Source organism: Microchirus variegatus (assembly GCF_963457635.1).
Source record: "Microchirus variegatus genome assembly, chromosome: 4".
NCBI lineage: Eukaryota > Metazoa > Chordata > Actinopteri > Pleuronectiformes > Soleidae > Microchirus > Microchirus variegatus.
Genome location: NC_139805.1, coordinates 10,381,060 through 10,402,920, shown reverse-complemented (window position 1 = coordinate 10,402,920; position 21,861 = coordinate 10,381,060). Strand labels below are relative to the sequence as shown.

Sequence of the window (21,861 nt, the reverse complement as noted above, 5' to 3'; positions counted from 1 at the left end):
GTCTGTTTGTTTCCCCACTTGCCCCCATGACCAGCAGAGGGCGCCATAGGCTTGTTGCTTGAATGGAGTGAAGTCTGTCATCTCTGATTGCCTTGTTAAAGCAAAAAAACAAATATTCATGGGGGGCAGCCCATAGCCAAGCAGAAAGGCAACTTGGCTTTTGATCAAAATGGTTGTTGGTTTGAGTCCTTGTCAGTCCCAATCCGTGTTGCTCATTGTTAATTGGACACTTTACGTTGAGCTACAGCTACAGCTAAAGGTAGTCACATCCAATGTACTCCTTGTGCTGGTCCCAAGCCTGGATTAATGAGACGTTTGCGTCAGGAAGGCCATCCAGCATAAACATTTCGACCAAATCAAATATGAGGATCATCAACTGCCTGTGGTGACCCCTGGAGGGGGACAAGCTGAAAGAAAAGAATTTCCAGGCAACAAAAAAACCTAACCACACTATTAACTTGGGGACATAGACAAAAAAAACGAATCAACAAAGGCAAATGGAAACACCAGGTAACAGGAGCACAGAGACTCAATACTCAAGAGAACATTGGATAATTGGGCACAAGTGAAAAACATCCAGGCAGGGCAGACCGTCTCATAAGTGATGATCGGATGTAAAATTAGCAACAGACGTGCGATAAGGAACAACAAATTGACAGGAGAGAATGGGATATATAAAGATCGACATAGTAACTTCATCTTTTGCTCAGTGGTTTATATTCAGGGGTTTTATGTTAGGTTAAGGAGGACTTTAAACACAGCATGTATTGATCCCGTTTTCCATGAATTGACGCAAAATATGCAAACTCAAGGCTCATGTCTCTTAGATTTGAGTCACAAATGTGTTAGACTCTGTATTAGTGTGCACTACAGTCATCCATCGACCTGGCAGGTGAGGCATATAACGATGCTGATGGAAGAGCGTGATTTTTGTTCACGTGAGCCTTGGACTGGTCACAATAAAAGGCCACACTAAAAATGTGCAACACCTTTGTTAGACACTGAACTAAAGCGTCACAAAGACAATCTGTCAGTGTCTGGTTTGATTGCATTGTTGATCATGTGACTGATTGTGGCCTGAGGAATATTGGTCCATATTGGAGAAATTAGCCTTTTGTTTGTATGTAGGAAATCTTACACCGTTTTCCTTGATTTCACGGAAAATGGTAGCAAAAACAAGTGTTGCATCTTTATTTTTGTTGACCTTAGGTATTGTAATTATTTTAACCTTATCTTTTTTGTAGGCCTTCACCAGTGTCCAGTACAGTATGTGTTTACTCTGTCAGCGTGTCACGATTATATCATTATTTTTTCATTATTGTTTCAAAAAACACCAATGACAAAACGTCAGTTTGCTTACCGACTTCACTTTTTGTGTTTTTATTATTTTGAAATTAGGGACAGTACACATTAATGTACATTCACGTGTAAATGTGCCAAATTGTACTCAATGGTCACACCTTTATGTGAATCTCTGCACCCGTGACACGTGTGGCCAATGTGGACATTACGTTTTCAGACTCAGGAACTTTTTGTGAGTTTTTGTCACAAATGTTGGCTCGATGGTGAACGATCAGACGATGGGTTGATCAAAATCACTGTCGCTTCATAACAATCCGCACACAAATAAAATACACATTTTGTTTCAGTAGATTTAATCACAGGCTCAACATTAATTGTTCCGGTCAGACATGAATGTAAACTGCAAAGTGACTGCTGGGTGGAGGCATAACAAAGACAGGGTGGTGAAGTTAGTTGTAGTGTTAAAACGTTGACTTGTGCAGGGATATTATAATGCCATAAAACTTCTCAGGGTTTAGTAAGACAGATGCTGTCTTATTATTTTGTCCTCATTTTATTTTATTTACTTATTAATATTCTTTTGTCTCGACATTCACATGAAGGCATGAGTCAAAATGTGTAGGGTTTTTTTTTATTTTTGTATGGATGATTGTTATACACATGTTACTCAAACAGAACCACTGTTAAGATTAAAAAAAGATGTTTTGCAGGAATCAAAGCATATATCATGGGTTAGGTGCAACTATCACACAATCAAATGTCAGTACTATAGGCTATGCTTTTAAAAAACAAAGTTGCTGTTTTTTCTTTTTCAAACTGTCTACTGAATAAACCTGTCTAAATGTACAGTATGTCTCCTTATATTTCTTTCCAGTCGAGAATGTTTAAGTGTCATTTGTCCCCATCAAACTTGGCCAAAGTTTAAAATGATGCAAATCATCCAAACTTGTGGAGTCCCCAAATGAATATATAGAAATGAAAATGTAACAGGGGGGAAACATTGTGAGATGTATACTGAAAATGTACCATTATACATACTGTTAATGCACATATGGGCCATACATACCATTAAGTTAAAGTCAGAAAAGCCAGGTTAGTCTTTTGTTGTCTTTCATTCATGCATGTTCTATTGTAGTACATGCACTTACCCTGCTGTTGTATACTGTTGCATATCATATGGGTTGGGAGGGTTACTTTAAAAATGTAGTCCGATACAGTTACTAATTACCTGTTAAAAAATGTAGTCAGTAACGTAATCTAAGTACCACAATATTAAAGTAATGTAACTTGATTACTTGATTAAGTTAATTTTGGATTACCGCAATACAAATGCAAATAAAGACAAAGAAAGAAGAACTATCCATAAGCAGGGTTTCCCTCAGAAAAGCTGCTAAGCAAGAGAGCAAGATTCTGCTTTAAATTACTTCTTCATGAGTTGAGTGATACATAAAATCAACAGTATTTGTGTATAACAGTATATTTTAGTAAAATAACAAATATTTAACCTCTAATATTCTTGTTTTCAAAGCTGTCTAACAGTTGTTATGGCCTAAAGTGGAGTTGAAACATGGGAATGATCCTTCATTTGCTTCAGCTGTGATGCAAACCCCACCCATGAAGGTATTGAAGGTGAGTTGTAATCATAGGGAAGACAAAGAAGCTTACACAAAAGCTGAGAGGCGATTTCATGGCACCTGAAGGGCCTTGGGTATAAGAACATTTCCCAAAAATTTAATATTCCAAGAGACACCATTGGGAGAATTATGCATAGGCATAAGGACGTTAAAGACTTATGGAACAGCTGCAAACCTGCCTGGCCGTAGAAGAAAGCCCAGCATTTCATCAAGAGCCCTTAGAAACTTTGTCAGCACAACTATGATGTGATGACCTGATGACGTCATGACCAGACGCACTCCACTCTTGACCACAAGGAACATCAGAACTCGACTAGAATATGCCAGGGGGAATTTGGGAGAGCTTTGGGAGACAGTTCTGTGGACTGATGAAACCGAACTGGAACTGTTTGGACATATGGACCAGCTTTATGTCTGGCGTGTGAAAGGCCACGCATATGACCAGAACAAGACCATCCCCACAGTCAATCATGGAGGTAAGTCATTGATGATGTGGGGATGTTTTTCTGTGGCAGGAATCTTGATTGTGTACCTGGCATTATGGATTCCCAGAAATACAAGGCCATTTTAAAGAGGAACATGATGGCTTCTGTTAACAAATTGAACTTTAGTGATCCTTGGACTTTCCAGCAAGACAATGATCCCAAGCACACCTTTAACTGACCCAAAGCTTGGTTGAGTAAAAGATCATGGAACGTCCTGGAATGGCCTTCTCATTCACCAGATATAAATTAGAAATAATTCTTTGGTGGGATTAAAAGAAGGCAGTTGCAGCAAGGAAGCCGTCAAACATCACTGAGCTTGAAGCTTTTGTACATGAAGAACGGGCAAAGATTCCAATGGAGAGGAGTAAAAAGCTTGTCAGCACTTACAGAAACAGTTTTCTAGAAGTTATAAAAGCTAAAGGGTGTACCACAAAATACTGAAGCAGGTGGTTGAATAATACTGCGCATGCACATGTTAAGAGTTACATTTTTCAGTTTAAATTCAAAGTAAATTCAAGTCAATGTCTGTTGTCAAAGTAACTCATATAGTATCAATAAATATTGTTTGTTGATTAATGAGTTTTTTGGTCCCTTATTGTCATTATCTTTCATCCGTGTGACTATAATGTCTTTTAAGTTGTGGGGGTTGAATATTTCTAATTGCAACTGTATGTTGACACAACTTATGTTTAAATCACTGCTGGGACTGGTTATGAATTCTAAACTATGAACAACCATGTATGCTAAAGTGATTTTGGTTGGACATTTAAAACTCAGGGTTCCCATACGCAGCATGGAAACGTATGGAATTTAATTTGAGTAATTTCCAGGTCTGGATTAGTATGAAAATTTTTTGTGTTGTTTCCAGACTATTATCTCACTTTCTAAAATTAAATATATTAATATACAAATCAAAACAAGTTGCATTAAGTTACTAACGCAAACATAGCCTACCTGTAGATGATATGAAACTAATCAAGTTGGCTGTAGAAAGGTGTCGAGTTACCATGGTTAGTGTTACTGACTGAGATTCTCATTTATTATTTTCCATACGTGTCGTCGAGCCAGCCACCTGTTGTCGGCAGCGACAGTGTCATGGGTCGATGCAAGTTTTCTGAGGACTGGCTTCATGAAGAATGAGTGAAGGATTTTAAAAGCATTTATTTACATAATAAGCATCTAACAATTGGTATTCAGATGTTTAATATTGACTGAAAAATCCTCCGAGAAGTCTGGAAATTTGAGTCTGGAAAAGTATGGAATTTTGAAATGGAAAATGTGTAGGAACTAGCTCACTATCAGCCCAGTGTTTCTTAAGCTGTTCATGGGGGTGTGCAATTCACATTGAATAAAGAAAAATATACAGTACATAATTGGCAGATATTTAGGTTGAACTGTGTAACAGTGTCTTGTATGTAAAAAAAACAACTATTTTCTTGATGGCCTTAAACCACATTTTTGTCAAACGTACGGCCTACAGGCCAGAACCGGCCCACCCGAGGGTCTAATCTGGCCAGCAGGATGAATTTGTGAAAATGTCACATTATGATTAGAAGAAGTGTCAAGTTGTTCATCAAAACTATACTTACGATACATTTAAGTAAAGCAAAGGGAAAAAGTTGGAGTTCCTGTTGTTTGTAGGTTATTATGCTATTATTTAACTGGTCTGGTCCACTTCAGATCAAATTGCGCTGTATGTGGCCCCTGAACAAAAATGAGTTTGACACCCCTGGGTTAGGGACTTAGCGTTGAGTAATGGGCACATATTTTTTTTAAATGCATCTTCTGTTAATCTGAATGCAGTGCAGCTTTCACCACTCATTAAACAACAACTTGATACACAGAGTCGACATGGAAACAATGTCATTGCATGGATGTTGTGGTTGTGATTTATTTGCTTTCTGAGGTTACTTTCAAACAGTGAAGTACAACAAACACCATACAAACAGGTGTAGGTTCACCTCAAACCTTTTCCTGTGATGCAGGTTAAATGACAACACCCAGATATGTTACAATTTCATGATACTAACGTGTTTTCACATTTCAGATCAGGGTCATGTACTTTTTGCCACAAAAGATATGTGGTACCAGGAATGAATCTGTGCACCAATAACATGTCTTTATAATAGCAAGGGTCATAATCATCCACTTTACTGGAGGGAATGTTTATTCCGGCGGTCTTCACACCCATATGGGAAACAGGACTAAGTCCGGCTTTGGCCAGGCACATCCCCATGTAAACATCATCAATAGGAAATATGGTAATGTACTGAGACACATTGTATATGACCATAGCTGTATAGCTAGACAGGAGGAAGCCCGCACCACCACAATAAGGGGGGTATGATTCTGGCACATATACTTGAACTGGTATAAAGTACTTATTTCCATTTAATCTGATGGGTCCAACGTTCTGTATCAAATGGCCGACAAAGAGGTGTTTGCTTCCATCATTGTCCTTGAGGCTTTGGAGATACTCCACCATGTTGTCTGTGTTGGCAAAAACATCATCATCACCATTAAGCAAGAAGCGAGCGTTTGGACAGTTCTTTCCCATCCACTCAAGGAAGAGTATCTGCTTCAGTGTGAGGTTGAAGAACGTGTCCACAAAGTCCCATTGGAGAATGTCATTGTACTCATGATGCTCCAGTTGAAGTAGTTTGTTCTGCCTCACTGTTTCAAAACTGATATCAGTTGTTCCTGTGATGAAGACTCTGTGAATCTTCTTACCATTGTGTAGCCTCTCTTTAGCCCAGGTTTTGCGCAGCACCTCTCTGCGTTCGTAGTTTCTAGGGGAGCTCTTAATGACCAGAAGGAGGAAGACATCTGCAGATTTATCCGCTCCTCCACATTTGTCTCGAACGTCCAGTAACATGGAGAAATGGCGACAGTGTCGGTAGTAAAGAAAGTTTTGTATATGTTCAGGAAGATAGTTGAAATCTGTAGTGTTGGCAGAAAATTTATTTTGTTGACATGCTGACCATGCAAAGATGTAGGTGCTGTTTTTGTTGGGTTGCCATATATGATTTTCCTCCACCTTTCTCTCATTATTAGGGAGCCAAATGGATTTCTGGTCACTAAAATAATTACAAAGATGGAGAAACAGCACACCAAGAGCTACTGCCACCATGATTTCTCTGGTTCTCATCCTTCTCATCCTTTGATCTCTGCAGTGAAGAAACAAAACAATCATCTTATCAACACATCTAAAACAGAAGGGAAATGAACAGTTAAATAAGAATTAATCTAATTGCAGTCAGAAGTTTCCTCACTAACAACTTTTGTAACATCCCCCTCAGTCACTTCATCCAATGGCGCCAGGCCTGGTTGTAGAACAGCACTGATCATAGAATGTGGTGCGTTTATAAACCCGTCCTATAAAATAAATTATATTATTTTCAATATGTGAAGTAAATACCGAATTACTATTACTATTACTTTCTCACACGTATGACTTTACATTCTGGCGTACAAATGACTTGTTGCTCTTACATTCCAGAATAGAGGAAATATATTTTAACTTAGTTGAACGTTTATCAGTCTTACATCGGCTATTGCGCTTAGATGTTAGCTAGTAGCCGCAGCTAGCCGTTGGACGCACTCAGAGGACAAACACTGACAAGTGGACACCATCGTGGTGGACAGACACAGTTTACCGCAGGAGCTGGACGTCATTGCGTCTCTGCGAGGACCCAACACACCGAACGACACACAGTCTGAATCAGCTGCCGTACAAAATACTCCAGTTACCTGTAAATCACGTTCTGACAGAATCCAGTTTGCTCGGTTCGTGGTGGTGACGTCATCCGCCGGTTACTGGACAGGCGTTTTTTATGCGTCGACTGTGGCGTTTCACCTGACACCTGAGTGATCTTAGTATGTCATGCTAGCTAGCATGATACGTAGTACAGAAAAATGACAACTATATTATTGTGGGTGACAACAAATAAGTGCCAAGTAGCAGTTGGGAACTTTTAATAACACAAAAATTACACATTTGCTAAAACTGCCACTACACAGTGAAAGTACTTCATAAAATAGATAGTCTGCTCCACCTAATCATCGTAATCTGATTCGCAAAATTTGGACGCTCGAGGCAGGTAGCGTTATCCAATCTGAGACTGTCTGCTCCTCGTTGACGCCGTGTCTTCTTGACCGAGTTCAAGGAAACGCGATGCCAGAGATTTCACTTCAAACGTTCCACAAGAAAATGACTCAATTTGATGGAATACCCAAGAAGCCACCAAAAAATCCCCGAAGAAAAGGTCGGTGAAAAGAAGCACGCAACCAATCAAGGGAGAACGTTGGAGAAGTTAACTCGATGCTGAATTGGTCACTTTTTTCCTCCACAGGTAAAATGATTTATGTAAATATTTCTTTCTTCTTTTTTTTAACCCCAAACCTATGAAGCCCTTGATAATAGTAGCATGATCACCAGGGAATGTATGTCGTGTTTCTGTGGTGAAGGATTTGGGCTAACGTTAGCTCATTAGTATTGATAAGCCATTAGATAGATTTGTTTGGTATAAGGTTGTGAAATATCCAAGCTATTTTGTTTGTTTGGTGTGTCCTGATATTTATATCAGCCTATGCAACACAAGTTTGATGTGGTGGTTTACTGTTTACCAGCTTGGTGCTTTTTAAATTACTCCCGTTGAAGTACCAGCATTAGCTTGTCTGCTTGTTATTGGTTTGTCTGCTAAACTACGTAATGATAAGACCAGGCCTGACTGAAACTTAATTTTAACTATCAAAATTGTAATTGAAGTTTCCCCATTGACAACTTTTTAACATCCTTCTCAGTCCAGGCCTGGTTGTATCACAGCATTGATATCTTTGTTGAGCTTCCCAGACAGTGGTGTCTGTTTAATGTAGAGTATGTTGTGATAATTAAGTTTGTATGTGCTTTTGAGGTATAATGTAGTTTAGGTTCCTGCTTAAAACTATTTTACTGCTGCTACACATGTAACCACTTCAGGTTCTAAATGAGTGATTGTCCTCCAGAAAAGGATTTCTTTATTTAATTTGCGTGTAAGTAAGTAATGTAGAAGCTCCATTCCTGTTATCGACCATAAGCATGACTTAAATTATGATTTCAACTGAGGTATATTAGTCCACTGCTCTGTAGCTCATATTTACCCATGCTCACTTAATGTATGTTACAGACTTGGACTTGTGTTTATTTCAAATTACATAATATGCTTACTAAAGGTTAGACTTAATAAATGATATACCTTTGATTTACAACCATCCACCCATCTTTTCCCACTTTATCCTCCACATAAGGATCCTGGGGGGCGGCTCTAGTGCCAATCCAGCAATGGAGGAATAGTGAATACTGACATTTATCAGTTAAAAAAACAAAAAAACAAGTAGTACATACACAAGTTTCTGTACTGACATTGATTTATTAAATAGCAAAAGTAATAAAAAGAAAAATTGTCTTTGCAAGACAGCACATCATCACAAAGTTGCAAAAGCTGTTCATGTTCTATATATATATATGTCTTAAAATTGGTCTTAAATATAAATGCTTCGCAGTGCACATTACATTTCCTGAATAAAACGGTATTTAATTTAGCTGTCGTTATGTCGTGAGAAAATTAGAATTTAGAAATAAGAATATTAAAAATAATTGAAAGGACACTAGTGACTGCAAAACATGTGAATTTAATTATGCACTGTAATTATACTAGGGTAACTTTTAGTTTTCATCTGCCTCCTGTAAATTTTGTACAATCTGCTCGTATGGAAAGTGGACTGGTTGACACTAAAAAACCTGCTCTTATGTGACAATGACAACCTAACTGTGTTTATATGCAACAGTTCAGAGCTATGGTCTTTCCTCAGCATGGTTGTGTCTTAGGAAAATTAGTTTAAAGGAGATTTTCTAGTCACTGATTAAAATCTTTTATCTGCCACTAACAAGTTAATTGGGATTTTTTTCAAGTGCTGTGCATCTAATTCCTGTATGAACTAAATTGTAATTGTCCCAATGAATGAAGGTTTCATTTCCTACTGAGTACAATTTAGAGGCTGGTGATGGTCAGCCCTTAGGACTCTCTCTGTCATCCTGCATCATCACTTCTATTTGGTTCCCCAGGCTGTAGAAACATGGCCGCTCATTGAAGTCGTATGCCCAGCACTGCATCATCATATTGTACACCTGGTGTTAAAAATAGAATAGCATTAATGTGGCTTTGCTGGGTCAAAAGTTGAAATGCATACTTTCTGATGTCATGTATGCCAAAATACTTTTTCCATTGTTAGGTCCATGCTACAAGTTGGTGATCAGGATATAAATAAGATGGTGTTGTTGTAATATTATATAAACCTCTCAAAAACAAAGTGTTTGCCATGTCAATACATGATTATTGTAACTCCAAACTCAGTTCCCAGCTCTGCTGGCTGTGTTAATTGGTACATCAGGTATTTGATATGTGAGGGATGGTGTACAGCACTAGACGAGGAATGTGTTGTATAAAACAGACCATTTACCATACTGTTGCCATATTGTTACTCTAATGTAAAGTGTTACATGGGGGTTGTGTAGTTGTGCAATGTTGTGCAATATTATGGAAATCATCTGCATTGTACATTTTGGAATAATCCTGTATGGCTTAAACTGGGAGATTGTTGGAGATTATTATTTTAAAGGTTGCCTGTTAACATTTAGTTTATCAGTATATTGTTATGGCTGCACTGTATTGATACTGTAACCACGTATCAGTGGGCTCTCCCTCCCTGCAAGTGCTTCCCCCTTAGTGGTGATGGCAAGAGTTGTGAACATACCTTGGGTGGGCAATGTGGAGGAGCTGGCAGCCTCCAGTCACTGTTTAGAATATTTGCCAGATGCAGTGAAATGGATGCACCCTGCACATTGTGTCCGATCTCCTGCATGCACAGCTGAAACAGTTGCATGATCAGTAGTATGAAGTATCTCTATTAAAATATATATATATAAAAAAAACATACTCTTTTTGGGTTGCGGGCATTGTTGCAGTAGGAGAAGAGTTCATGAAGAACCACTCCAAAACTCCAGACATCTGATTTGTGGGAGAATTTGGACTCACTGATGGACTCTGGGGCGTACCTGCATCAGATTAGCAGTGTGTAGACATTAGACCTTCAGGAACGTTATGAGAACAAAACTCTGTGGAGACTCTAATAACTACACGAGGTCAGTGATTGACAAAAAATAATAATCTTGTGACCCTAATTTATTATTTAAAAAAAATATATTTTTACTTATCTTTTACTGAGTCCGTTTTAACCTTCTGTTTAATCTTTATGGCAAGCTTTTGCTGCAAATTAAAAATCATCCTTCCAAAATTTGTCAAAGAAGCCAGTAAAATGGCACTCAAACAACATTTTGAAGAAAGCCTGGTTTATCCTGTCTAGTTGTGATCATCCACTTCTGGTTGATTTCTGGTTTTGTGCTCTTGACTCAAACCCCCCAATGTGCTATCAATGCTATTACTTTGTACAATTAATGAGTGATTTTTTGTTTTGTTTTTATTGGTTTACTGTTATTGTTTTCTATTGCAATTTATTGGCAGTTACTTGAAATCTGATTGGAAGTCTTTTAACTCGAGTTTGGTTCTACTGTCTATATTTATTGTGTCTCTAATGGTTGTGTTTTTGCTGCAAAACTACATTCCTCTTGAAGGAAGAAAAAACTTTGGACAGAACTGTATATTCTAGAATGAGTCTCTCAGATTCGACTGGTAAATAATAGACATGGGACAGCAGCTAGGTCAGCTTGACACAAAGAAGAATCAGGCTTTCACTCTTATTTTCATAAATAACTATTATTGTAGTGATTATTCCCTAATAATAGAAAGCTAAGGCTTGTGCCTAACACTTTGGTTGAACGAACATTAGAGATTCCAATTGGAAAACTCTACCAGAAGATGGGGCTCTCGCCAGGCTGCATGATTTTGTAGTACTCCTTGTCAAAAGGAATGATTTTGGTCAGTCCAAAATCAGTGATTTTCACCAGTGTCTCACTGGCCACAAGGATATTTCTGGCTGCAAGGTCTCTGTGCACATAGCGTAGAGTCTGCAGATACTCCATCCCCTGGGAAAAGTAAAAACGGCAAACCAGAGCAAATAAATAAATCTCTCTTTTTGTTTTACAGTTGTTTTTCAATTGAACTTCTTTGAGGAATAATTTAAGTAAACCTCAAACCAAGCTTTTTATTATGACAACAATGTGCTGGGGTTATGGTAATCTATCTTACCTTACAGATCTGAGAAGCAAAGAGCAGCATCCGCCTGGTGTTAACATTATGTTGGTTACTCTCCATGTAGCCGATCAGGCTGCCATTAGGCAAGTACTCCATCACCAAACTCATACTGAGGCGACCTTTGAACAAAAGAAATAAAATAAAAATAAACAAATATTTCAATAATTCAGCACACTAAAATCTGCCCTCATGTTAAGCTTAATATTTGAATCTAATTCTGACTAAATGAGACAAATCATGATAAGCCTTCACCATGATGTAAAAATAATTAAGCTTTTATTTATATTAAACTGGATACAATGCAGTAACTGAATTAGCTGACTTGACTTCAGTAAAAAAATACTTCTACCTTCCTTGTCTTCTAGGTTATAAGTAGAAAACTTATCTTAAGCTAATTACACCATGGGCTGTGAGATTGTATTACCCATACTGTAGCAGACTCCTCTGTATTTGACAATGTAGTCGCAGTGCAAAACACTAAGGGTGTTGATCTCTTTCTGGAAGTCTTCCTGGGTCGACTGCTTGTTGGGCAACAGCTTTTTCACTGCAACCAGCTCCCCGGTGTTATCCCCCAATGGGTCATAACGGCAAAGTTCAACACTGCCGAAGTTCCCCTGATTAAAAAAATAATAATTCAGTCACCTGTCAGTCATTCACTAACTTTACAATTTGTACTAAATGTGCCATTTCAGGACACAGTGAAATAATAATTACAAGACTTGCTGTGTGAAAACGGACTACTGATGTTGCTCTTTGGTTTTGATGCTTCATGCTTACTTTTCCCAGAGGGGAGATGTAGCGCAGGTGTCTTTCCTCAAACAATGTCTGGTCGTGTTGAGGGCTGAGGGCTCTCCACACTGGGCTCTGTGTGACGGGCTCAGTGGCATGCAGAATTACATAGTCTGCAATGACGTAAGAAACACTTGCAATTAAGAAATTTGCTCATGCAGTATTCTGAAATAGCACACCTGATGGCCAGCTGATGTTTGTGTAGGGGTGCAATGATTAATAGCTTAGTAATCCCATAAATGTTACATACTGGACCTTTTGAATTGTCGTCAACTTTTGAGTGCTTATTGATTGTCCACCACCCCCACCTCATGACATTGTCAAATTTCACATCATTACCTGAAGTGATCAGACTGTTGAGCTGACGGATGATACTGCGACAGGAAGGTCTGAAGGCTGGCTGGTAGGACATACACTGACTGATCAGTTCGGCCAGCTCTGTCCACTGTGAGGGAGGCAGCTGCTGGAATGTCTCATAAAACTGCCTCTTCTACAGAAAACACAGACACAATTGACTGTAATAATTTTTTATATTTATATTCAATATTTTCACTCTCAGATTTGCAGGAATCATCGTTGATTATTTTTTTTTTAGTACTTGCTTGTCTGCCGCCTCTGTGTTTATTCACCTGCAATGACTTCCATACACTCTGAGTGATTATAATTCTTGTCAAATATGACCAAATATGTAACACATCTTAAAGGTGTAGCCCAAGGATGTCTACTGATACTTGTCTCACAACCTGACATCTAGGTACCATAGGGGTTTGCTGTTAAAATGAGTGCGAATGGTTTGTTCTCATATTTGATTTATAATTTTATGATTCTGATTTTATTCACACCTTTCTGCATGGAGTTTGCATGTTCTCCCTGTGTGTGTGTTGGTTTTTCCGGCTTCCTCCCACAGTTCAAAAACAATATACAATATTAGTGTCCAATTAGGCAATTAGGCAAATTGACACTCTAAATTGACTGTAGGTGTGAATGTGAGAGTGAATGGTTGTTCTCTAAATGTGGCCCTGTGATGGACTGGCGAACTGTCCAGGGTGTACCGCGCCTATCGCCTTATGTCAGCTGAGATTGGCACAGCACCCCCCACGACCCTCATGTGGAGGATAAAGTGATAAAGTAGAAGATGGATGAATGGATGATTTGTTTTTTTCCGTCAATGCCAGTTTTTCTCCGTCCTCGTAAACGCTATATCACGAATGTGACTGAAATCTGACAAATACAGGGTATTCGTGTTCAAATGAAAGCGGGTACACACATCCAAAACACTGATAAAACTACCTAGATGTAGCAGAGCTAGCGAGTTGCTATTTGCTGAGTGTTTCGAGAGCGTTTGCCCGTCATGTAGCTCTTCATGACGGGCATACTCTCTCGAAGCACTCGGCAAATAGCCACTAGCTAGCTAGTTAGCTAGCTGCTTTCATAAATCGTATATGTTGGGATGTATATCAAACACCAACATATTCCAACACATTTCAACATTGTAACATGCTTATTTGCGAAAATTTATTACAACGAAATTGTTCCTCGGCAGATGTGGCCGCCATCTTTGTTGAAAAATATTAGCCGGCTTGCTGAATTCGCAAAGCATCATGGGTAATTACATCTTCCACTTCGTTTTAAGCCCGCATCAGAGCTCACTACATTTTAAGGGTTGATTATAAGGGCAACATCGCACTGCCCCTTGTTCCCAGCTACATTTGAATGCGCAAAATTTAGGGTTAGGGCAAAAATGTAGGATATGGGGAGGTATTGGGACGGGGCCTATGTCTATGTTTGCACCATGTCACCTCATGTGCTTGTTTTCCTCTTTGACTATAGTCACATTACCATTTACATCTACCATCTGGACCTGTTATCCCTTGTTAAACTATCACTGTATCTTCCTGTCTTAGTCTGAACAAGTACTTCATTCACTGGACAGTTTGTATGACTTGTCCATATAGATGTGGAAGTACCAGTTTTAGGTCCCAGCCTCGCAGTGGAGCGTTTCCATTGTTGAAGATCTCCCACACAGTGGCACCAAAGCTCCACTTATCACACTCCAGACTCAGGTTGTCTGGGTCCTCCAGGACCTCAGGGGCCACCCAGGGGATTCTGTCCATTATAACTGAGTAAACACACAGAAATGCTTTGTTTGTTTGTTGGTTTTGATTTTGCTTTGTTTCTTCCGCTCCTTGCGTTTTTTGCTTTTATACCAATTTTGTAGTATTTTCTGTATTGCTAATCTATTAATTTGTAACTATATCCTAAACAATTATGTTTAAATACCAATTAAATAATCACCAACGAAAAAAACACAGAGTTTAACTAGATGAAAGAATACTCATTTGTTATGTGTGGTGAAGAAATCATATATGGATAACCAGTACAGTAGTGGTGCACAATAATATGTACTTTAGTAGTAGTTTCTTTTTTTAATTATTGATTTCGAAAAACCATCCCCTACCATCCTCTCCCAGCATGGCCACACTGATCCCTGGGTCACTCAGCTTGATGAAAGGGGAGCTGCCCTGCGATGGGTCACCTTCTCTGGCCAGCAGCAGGTTTTTGGCACATATATTTCCATGAAAAAAGTTTTTCTCTTCCTGCAAAACACTTGCATGTTAATGTTAACTCATTATGGCATGACACACTGGTCACTTAAAAAAAAAAAAAAAAAAAGGTTAATCAGGACATCAACATTTGTATCCTCTTTTAAAAATGACTACAATTCTACACGCCATCGATCATGTTGTAGTCATTGATTTTTGTGACATCAGAAAGTAGCTCACCAGAAAGCTGAGTGCAGATGCAAGCTGTTTGGCAACATCGAGTTTCCAGCTCACTGACACAGATCTCCCTCTCTTTAAGTAGAGGTCAAGAGCCCCATACTTGACAAACTCCTGCACCATGATGTCTGAAACGCACAGTGAGGGTTGTTTGAATAGCTGTACTTTAAACCAAACGCGTCACAGTCAGAAATACTCTCCCTCGTTACAGGGACAAATGAGGGTTTCGTGCTTGCATAGAATATGTCTTAGGCCACCATTACATTTGTTGTTTGAGCAATGCTATAATCACCGTACAGTCGGGGTCACGTTATGCAAAAGTCACAGTTCGGTACATACCTCAGTTTTGACACTACTGTATTGTTATTTTGCTGATGGTGTGTAACGCAACCTCATTTTCATCTCTGATTAAACGGCAACAATGCTGCTTGGATTAATTAAAAAATATTTAGTCAATGAGGTGACTAGGGATGGGACTTTTTTGTCGACAAATCGATCGACAATCGACACGTGCGCACCTCGACAAAAACATTTATAGTAAAAAAAAGTTGAAGTGTCACAAACACGTAAAGTTCACGACTATGGAGGTTAAAGAAGCTGTGCACGAAAAGGTGATCCTGCTGTCCAGGCTCCCCTGCGCTCTCACATGATGGTGCGGGCGTCACCGGCTCGTTCTCTCGACTGGCTGTGCGCGTCCAAGCATGTGTGTGCGTGCACTGCGAACAAGGTTGCGCTTAAGTTTAGGACGGGGTTGGGGGACATAACACGAGCGCTAAATGAAGACGGCATCTCACCCGGTCAGGATCTCTGTATTTCACTCTGGTGGACACCTCACCTGAGCCGCCTGGCGTGTGGCGACACGCGTTCCAGCGGCGGAGAGTCCGCTTTTTTTTCTTTTTTTTCCATCATTTTTATTATCGCGGTTCTGATTGTCAATAATGGACATTACAGCCATGTTTTTGAGCATAAAATGAAGTAGTACAGTGTAGAATAGTTTACACCCCCGCACTGCTGCTGTTGCTGCTGATGTAAAAAAAAAAAAATCGACACGTGGACCTCGACAATCGACTCTAAAAATTTGTGAAATTCCCATCCCTAGTGGTGACTTTTGGTCAGTTGTTTTGTCTGAACTTACTTTTTACTCCGTGAACACTGATGCCATAAACAAGGAGGAGATGTTTGTGTGAAATCTGACTCATCAAGCTGGCAGCTTCAAAGAATGACTGAGAGACAGAGAGGACAAGTAAACATGAATGACTTGTGAAACAATATGAACAACAAACACAAGTAATAACACTTTCAATCTAAAGGAACAAACCTCCCAGGAGTTCTTGTGAGCAACATCAAGCTCTTTCAGAAGGACCTCTAGCACTCGTTTCTCACCCTTGTGAATGTCTGTTTTGTAGCCTTTAAAAATCCGTGTGAAGGATCCCTGTCCAAGGCTGACGTCCTTCAAGAAAAGAAGTACAGCCACTATTATGGCTCTGCCATCATACAGCCTACTGCACTGTACCTATAATTGCTATAGTAGTAGGTGTAGTTGGAGTCATCTCTGAACACTCACCCATTTCAAGTCTTCATATTTGATAATGTTGAATTGGATATGACTGAATTTGTTCCTTTCAGGTGTTGGCGAGCCCTGGTTTTCTACCGAGTTGCCACTGCGTACGATGATGAGATTTGTGAGCTCTGTGAGAAAAGTAAACCTCATGTGTTTGCCAATACAGTCTCCAATGGTTAAAGAACACATTTCAGTCCAAGTAAGTGATTCCAGTTCGCCCTGTTTTGGGCAATAGGATTGAAATCATACAGTGCATGTATGTAGTGTGGTTGTTTATGGTTGTATAGACTAAAGATGGAACTAATCAACAAGATAGCTAGAACAATAAATCACACGATGTGTGTTTCTAAGAGGGCTATGTGAACTGTAAAGAGTAATCCGATCCATATTGGATCTCAACGTGAATACCAGAACATTGGCACGTATGAATTAAATCAGGATTACATAATCACCACATACAATTTGCATCCAAGACGCATCTTGAGTGCATTTACATTAGCTCACATTAAGTAAAATGAAGATGTAGAAGATGATCAAATACTTGGATTAAAAATGTGATTATTACATTTATTAATCTTAACAATACATGTTATTAACATTACATTATTATAATTATGATGTTTGGTTAATCATAGCTAGTGTGTACACCCTTTAAGGAATAAATTAATTTATATGTGATTTATATTGTATTGAATTGTGTCATGTAGTCCATATTTAGTAATATTGTGTGCTTGTAAGTCAAACCTTTGGGACGGGGAGGACAGCAGTGGCCCAACTTGACAGGCACATCATCCAGCAGCAGCTTTGTGTGTTGGTAATAGCTGGTCAACTCTCTCAAGCTGGAAAAAGACTTGTGGATTCCAGGAAGACTGTAGTGCTCACTTTTAATAATGAGGCAGTCTTTATAGTCAAGTCCGAGTGGTGTCTGCAGAAAAAAAAATTGTTCATTACGTGATGCAACAACTTTGTAATATAGAATGACAGCAATGATTTTTGCGAACAACTCTCTGCAAATGCTCCTAATATTTTGATACTGAAACATGATAGATTTAAAGACAGCGGCATGTAAATTCCAGCCTTATCTCTTTATCAGGAATTTATTTTTTGCCATCTGTACCAATTAAAAAGTAAGTAAGTAAGCTCTAAATCATTTATATGTGCTCTCAACAGAAAGCCTTACCTGAACACACACAGTGACAAAGAAATTGTCATACGTCTTTGGACTCTGCCGAACAAGGAATGTACCACCTTTATATCCAGATTTTTTCAATTTGTTGACGGCAAACTCGGAACTGAACAAGAAATTATATATACAGTGAAAACAGACATGTGAAAGTTTGCTTTGGTTCCAGAATTTATCGCCGTGACTCACGTGATCGGGCCATGGCAATGGTTTTTTAAAATGTCCAGAATACTTGGGGGAGCAATGTCTTGCCAGAGGTAGTGGCTGGAATCTGTTGTAAGCCTGAAGTAACCATCAACAAGTGACACAAATGAAAGTGCTTCTTTTAGATCCTGGAACTTGGCTTCCTGTAGTGCACATGAGGACAAATCAAATTAAAACAATACAGTCTCAACAATACAGCCAACCTTTCTAAAATAACAGTGACGTGTTAAATCTCTCCTTTACCAGATATCTGTCATCATTGCGGGTTATTGTCACCATCCTACTGTCATGGGGAACTTGCTCATGACTAACCCTTTTTATGCTGACGTCAATGATTTCCTGGAAATCGCAGAAGGTCTGCCACTCCTAAAAGAATGCAGACTCATTAGTTAAAAACATGGTGGTGGGGAAAAGAAGCTATTGAGGGTTGTGGGTTGCATGTAAAGTCACCCAAATCGAAATAATTGAATTAATCCCAAAAAAAGTGCATTGAATTTAACAGCGCTGCAAGTCAACAACCACATAAATCCCCATTTTGATAGTGTTCAAGTGCAGGAGGTACAAGGAAAAACACCATAAAATCTCAAAATCAAACACAGTTGAGCTTATTCTTACCATGGAACTATCCGACTGACAACCTCCACTGGTTTGAATTCCAGTTTCCCCAGTCACTCGAATGAGACTGAAAGCTGACTTTGAATGGGAGGCAGAAGGATCCACTTTGAAGGTCTCGCTTCCCAGAGAGGGCTCTATGCCTGCCATTTCAGTCAGGTACTTGAGTTTCAAGCTGTACTCGTCCACAGAGCAGTTTCCAAGCTTTTTCAAGAAATGTTTGAGGGTGTTTCGGATTCGATAACGATCCAGGCGATTTCGTCTCTGGATGTCATGGCGATGTGACTTAGGCAGACATGATTTGTAGCTAAGGAGGATCATATTATTATATTTTTTTTAAAAGCTGACATTTTAATACCTTCTGTATGTCAATTTGAATCCTATAATTAATTAAAACATAACTTAAACAAGCTCATACAAGTCAAACAACAACATGCTTTCTAAACATAGATACCTGACAGTTTTGCAGAGCTCTCTTACACTCTGATGTCGCTCTTTGGCCATTCTCCACAAGTCCAGTACTGCAAGGCCGAGGCATTCTTCTTGAGTGCTTAAAGGTGGAGAAACTCCTGCTTCACCAGCAATGAAGTCACTTCGCAACTGGAAGCCACAAAAATGACATTTTCTTAACACATGAACTATGCATGTGATTTTTTTCTGGCTGTGAACCATGTCCTGCCTTGTTTGATTGCTTTCCTCAACTCTTCAGGTTTATGGTCGCCGTAGTGTGCCGGGCGCGCATCAAAAATTACGTTGTATCCTGTGACGGGCCGGGCGCGTCGGCTCCAAAAGGTGTCATGGCGCTTGGTCGTGCACCTCTGAATTTGTGTAACTTCGTCGGCTGCAGTGCGCGCCAACTCAAGTCTTCTGACTCTTATGAGTATTATGACTCTTCTGTCCGAGTGCCCTGAGACAGTCAACGAATGTTGCAACGAACAACACGTTGAGTTTGTACGTCGTGCCATCAGCGGGGCCCCACGCCACAGTGTCTCGCGCAAGCATAACAAGGCTTTACTTGCTCCTGTGTATTGACTCCTCCACTCACTGTGTAAACATAGTTTATCCCCATTTTCTGACCATCAATTTACCCCACGCTGCGTTCCAACAATTTCTTGCATTTTTGATCCTTGCTTAGAGTGCTGCTATGTTATTTAAAAGACTATATAGTACATTGATGATTGATTAAAGTAGAACATAACATTGCCTGAGTGTACTTTACCTGAGCAAAAAGGTAATCAATGACACCACAGTCAAGCACTTGACTGATTGTGTCTCTGGTCAGACTGTAGCGGAATGTGGATCTTGGTCCTTGTCCAAACCAGTTTCCAAAGAAAAATCTTTATATAAAAAAAAAAACAATACTTGAATCATCTACATATGTAGATACACAGTAACAAACAGCCATACACTCTCACATTCACACATAAGGTCAATTTCCAGTGTCCAATTTGGAGTGAATGATATTCAGGTGAATTTCCACCTACCTGACTCTGAAATGAACTTGTAACCTTTCATCTGAGTTGAACATGTGTGATGGAGGATACCACAATGAGAAATCAGATGACACCAGCCCAAAAAGACTCAGGTATACTGGTAGGATTCCTGAGGACATAAAACAATCATCACATCAACACTGACTTTTTAACTACCACTAAAAGGAAAAATGAAATGCATACACTAGAGGAGCCTTCAGTCAGTCTCGTGATCCACTGTAATCTTACCACATTTTTTTCCTGCTTGAATGCAGACATTTTCCGCTGAGATTTGGCCACATGAAATGTGTATTGTTGTTGCTTCCTTTGTGGTGTAGAAGTAGTAGAGGTGGACTTGTAAACTGGAACCAGTACTTGAACTGGACCTCTGGCTTCCTCCCCTGTCTCTGATCACCAGAGGAGCTGACTCCTCCTCACTGAGATCCATGAGTATTCCTGAGGAGGAAACCAACTGAATCAACAGGCGAGTGATTCTGATGCTAGACTGTAAACTTAGTCAAAAGTTTGACAGTGGAAAGTCAGAAATAATTTGCCAAATGTAAATTTGATCCCATAAGGTCTGTTTGCTTGTCACAATTGAGGGTCAAATATCACCACAGATTAAGGGCAAACTCAAGATTCCAAGCAATGAATATTTGTTTCAATGTTTCCTGACAATGTGCCTTCAGATCCATAAAGTGAAAACGGGCTCTTCTGTGCTGTGACATGCCTTTATGCAGTGATTGTTTGGGTTCACCAATTGTAGACGTTGGGACACTCCTCAGTACATTGCTCTGTTTGTGTCTGGGAATTTTGTCCTTAGGATGAACATATTTTGTCTTAAAAGTGTTGCAGGGCTTGAAATATACCAGGATGTGGTGTTTGTTGAAGATCCTCCTGAGCTTCTCAGAGACTCCAGCAAGTTGCTGTGTTCTTCTTTGTCGGATATTCTCCTTTTTGGAGGTTTGACGAAGGCCCAGTTAGGGTAACCACATGTCCTTATATTCCAAAATGTAACCGTTTGCATACTGATGCAATGAAGACAATTTCACACTGTGACAAGTTTCAAGGTGGTTGATCTTTGAGTGAAACTTGACATTCTGTTTACAATGTATATTGTTATCCACATGGGACATTAAGTTGTTTTGCATGTGATAATTTGCTTTATACATGTGTTTTATCTTGTCAGGCAAGCAAACACTTTCACATTATTGCCATTAACAGTTTTAACTTTCGACACAATTCCGTCATCCATTAGTCGGGTTAATGATGAACCGTAACACGAGGACTCATGACAATTTTTTGACATTAAACAGGAGTTATTAAGCTTTTAATGTTGAAGACAAATAATTATTTCACATAATTTATTATATTTTATATAGTCAACAGCATATGACAAGTGACAGCTGAATCCAAATCGGGAAGACAATATGTAGAGATATTGTATTGTAATATGCAATATTCTTTTACACAATTCTGTATCATGTTTTAAGTTGTTTTCAAATGCATTGCTTCATTTACACAGACGCCAAAGATGAGTTTACATTCACATGTCTACGTGAGCTTTAATGTACTTTAATATAGAACAAC

The 21,861-nt window shown here is 39.2% G+C and overlaps 2 protein-coding genes across 2 annotated transcripts; both read right to left on the bottom strand.

Annotated features, from left to right (window-relative positions):
• Window positions 1-5,378: 5,378 nt before the first annotated feature.
• On the bottom strand, window positions 5,379-6,296 carry LOC310925767 (N-acetyllactosaminide beta-1,3-N-acetylglucosaminyltransferase 3-like; the record flags this gene model as incomplete). Its single annotated transcript, XM_083887783.1, has 2 exons — window positions 5,379-5,395; window positions 5,510-6,296. The coding sequence occupies 2 exons, from the start codon at window positions 6,294-6,296 to the stop codon at window positions 5,379-5,381; spliced, it is 804 nt and encodes a 267-aa protein (XP_083743909.1).
• A 2,880-nt stretch (window positions 6,297-9,176) lies between these two features.
• Window positions 9,177-20,719, bottom strand: jak3 (Janus kinase 3 (a protein tyrosine kinase, leukocyte); the record flags this gene model as incomplete). The annotated part of the gene is made up of 23 exons (XM_083888129.1): window positions 9,177-9,587; window positions 10,214-10,327; window positions 10,397-10,514; window positions 11,329-11,501; window positions 11,665-11,789; window positions 12,095-12,284; window positions 12,448-12,572; window positions 12,799-12,949; window positions 14,427-14,578; window positions 14,918-15,056; window positions 15,243-15,367; window positions 16,375-16,462; window positions 16,558-16,689; window positions 16,804-16,928; window positions 17,545-17,725; window positions 17,981-18,092; window positions 18,173-18,330; window positions 18,431-18,553; window positions 18,803-19,106; window positions 19,254-19,399; window positions 20,019-20,136; window positions 20,284-20,401; window positions 20,521-20,719. 23 exons carry the CDS (start codon window positions 20,717-20,719, stop codon window positions 9,468-9,470), a joined length of 3,336 nt encoding a protein of 1,111 aa, XP_083744255.1. The 3' UTR covers window positions 9,177-9,467.
• Between the last annotated feature and the right edge of the window lie 1,142 nt (window positions 20,720-21,861).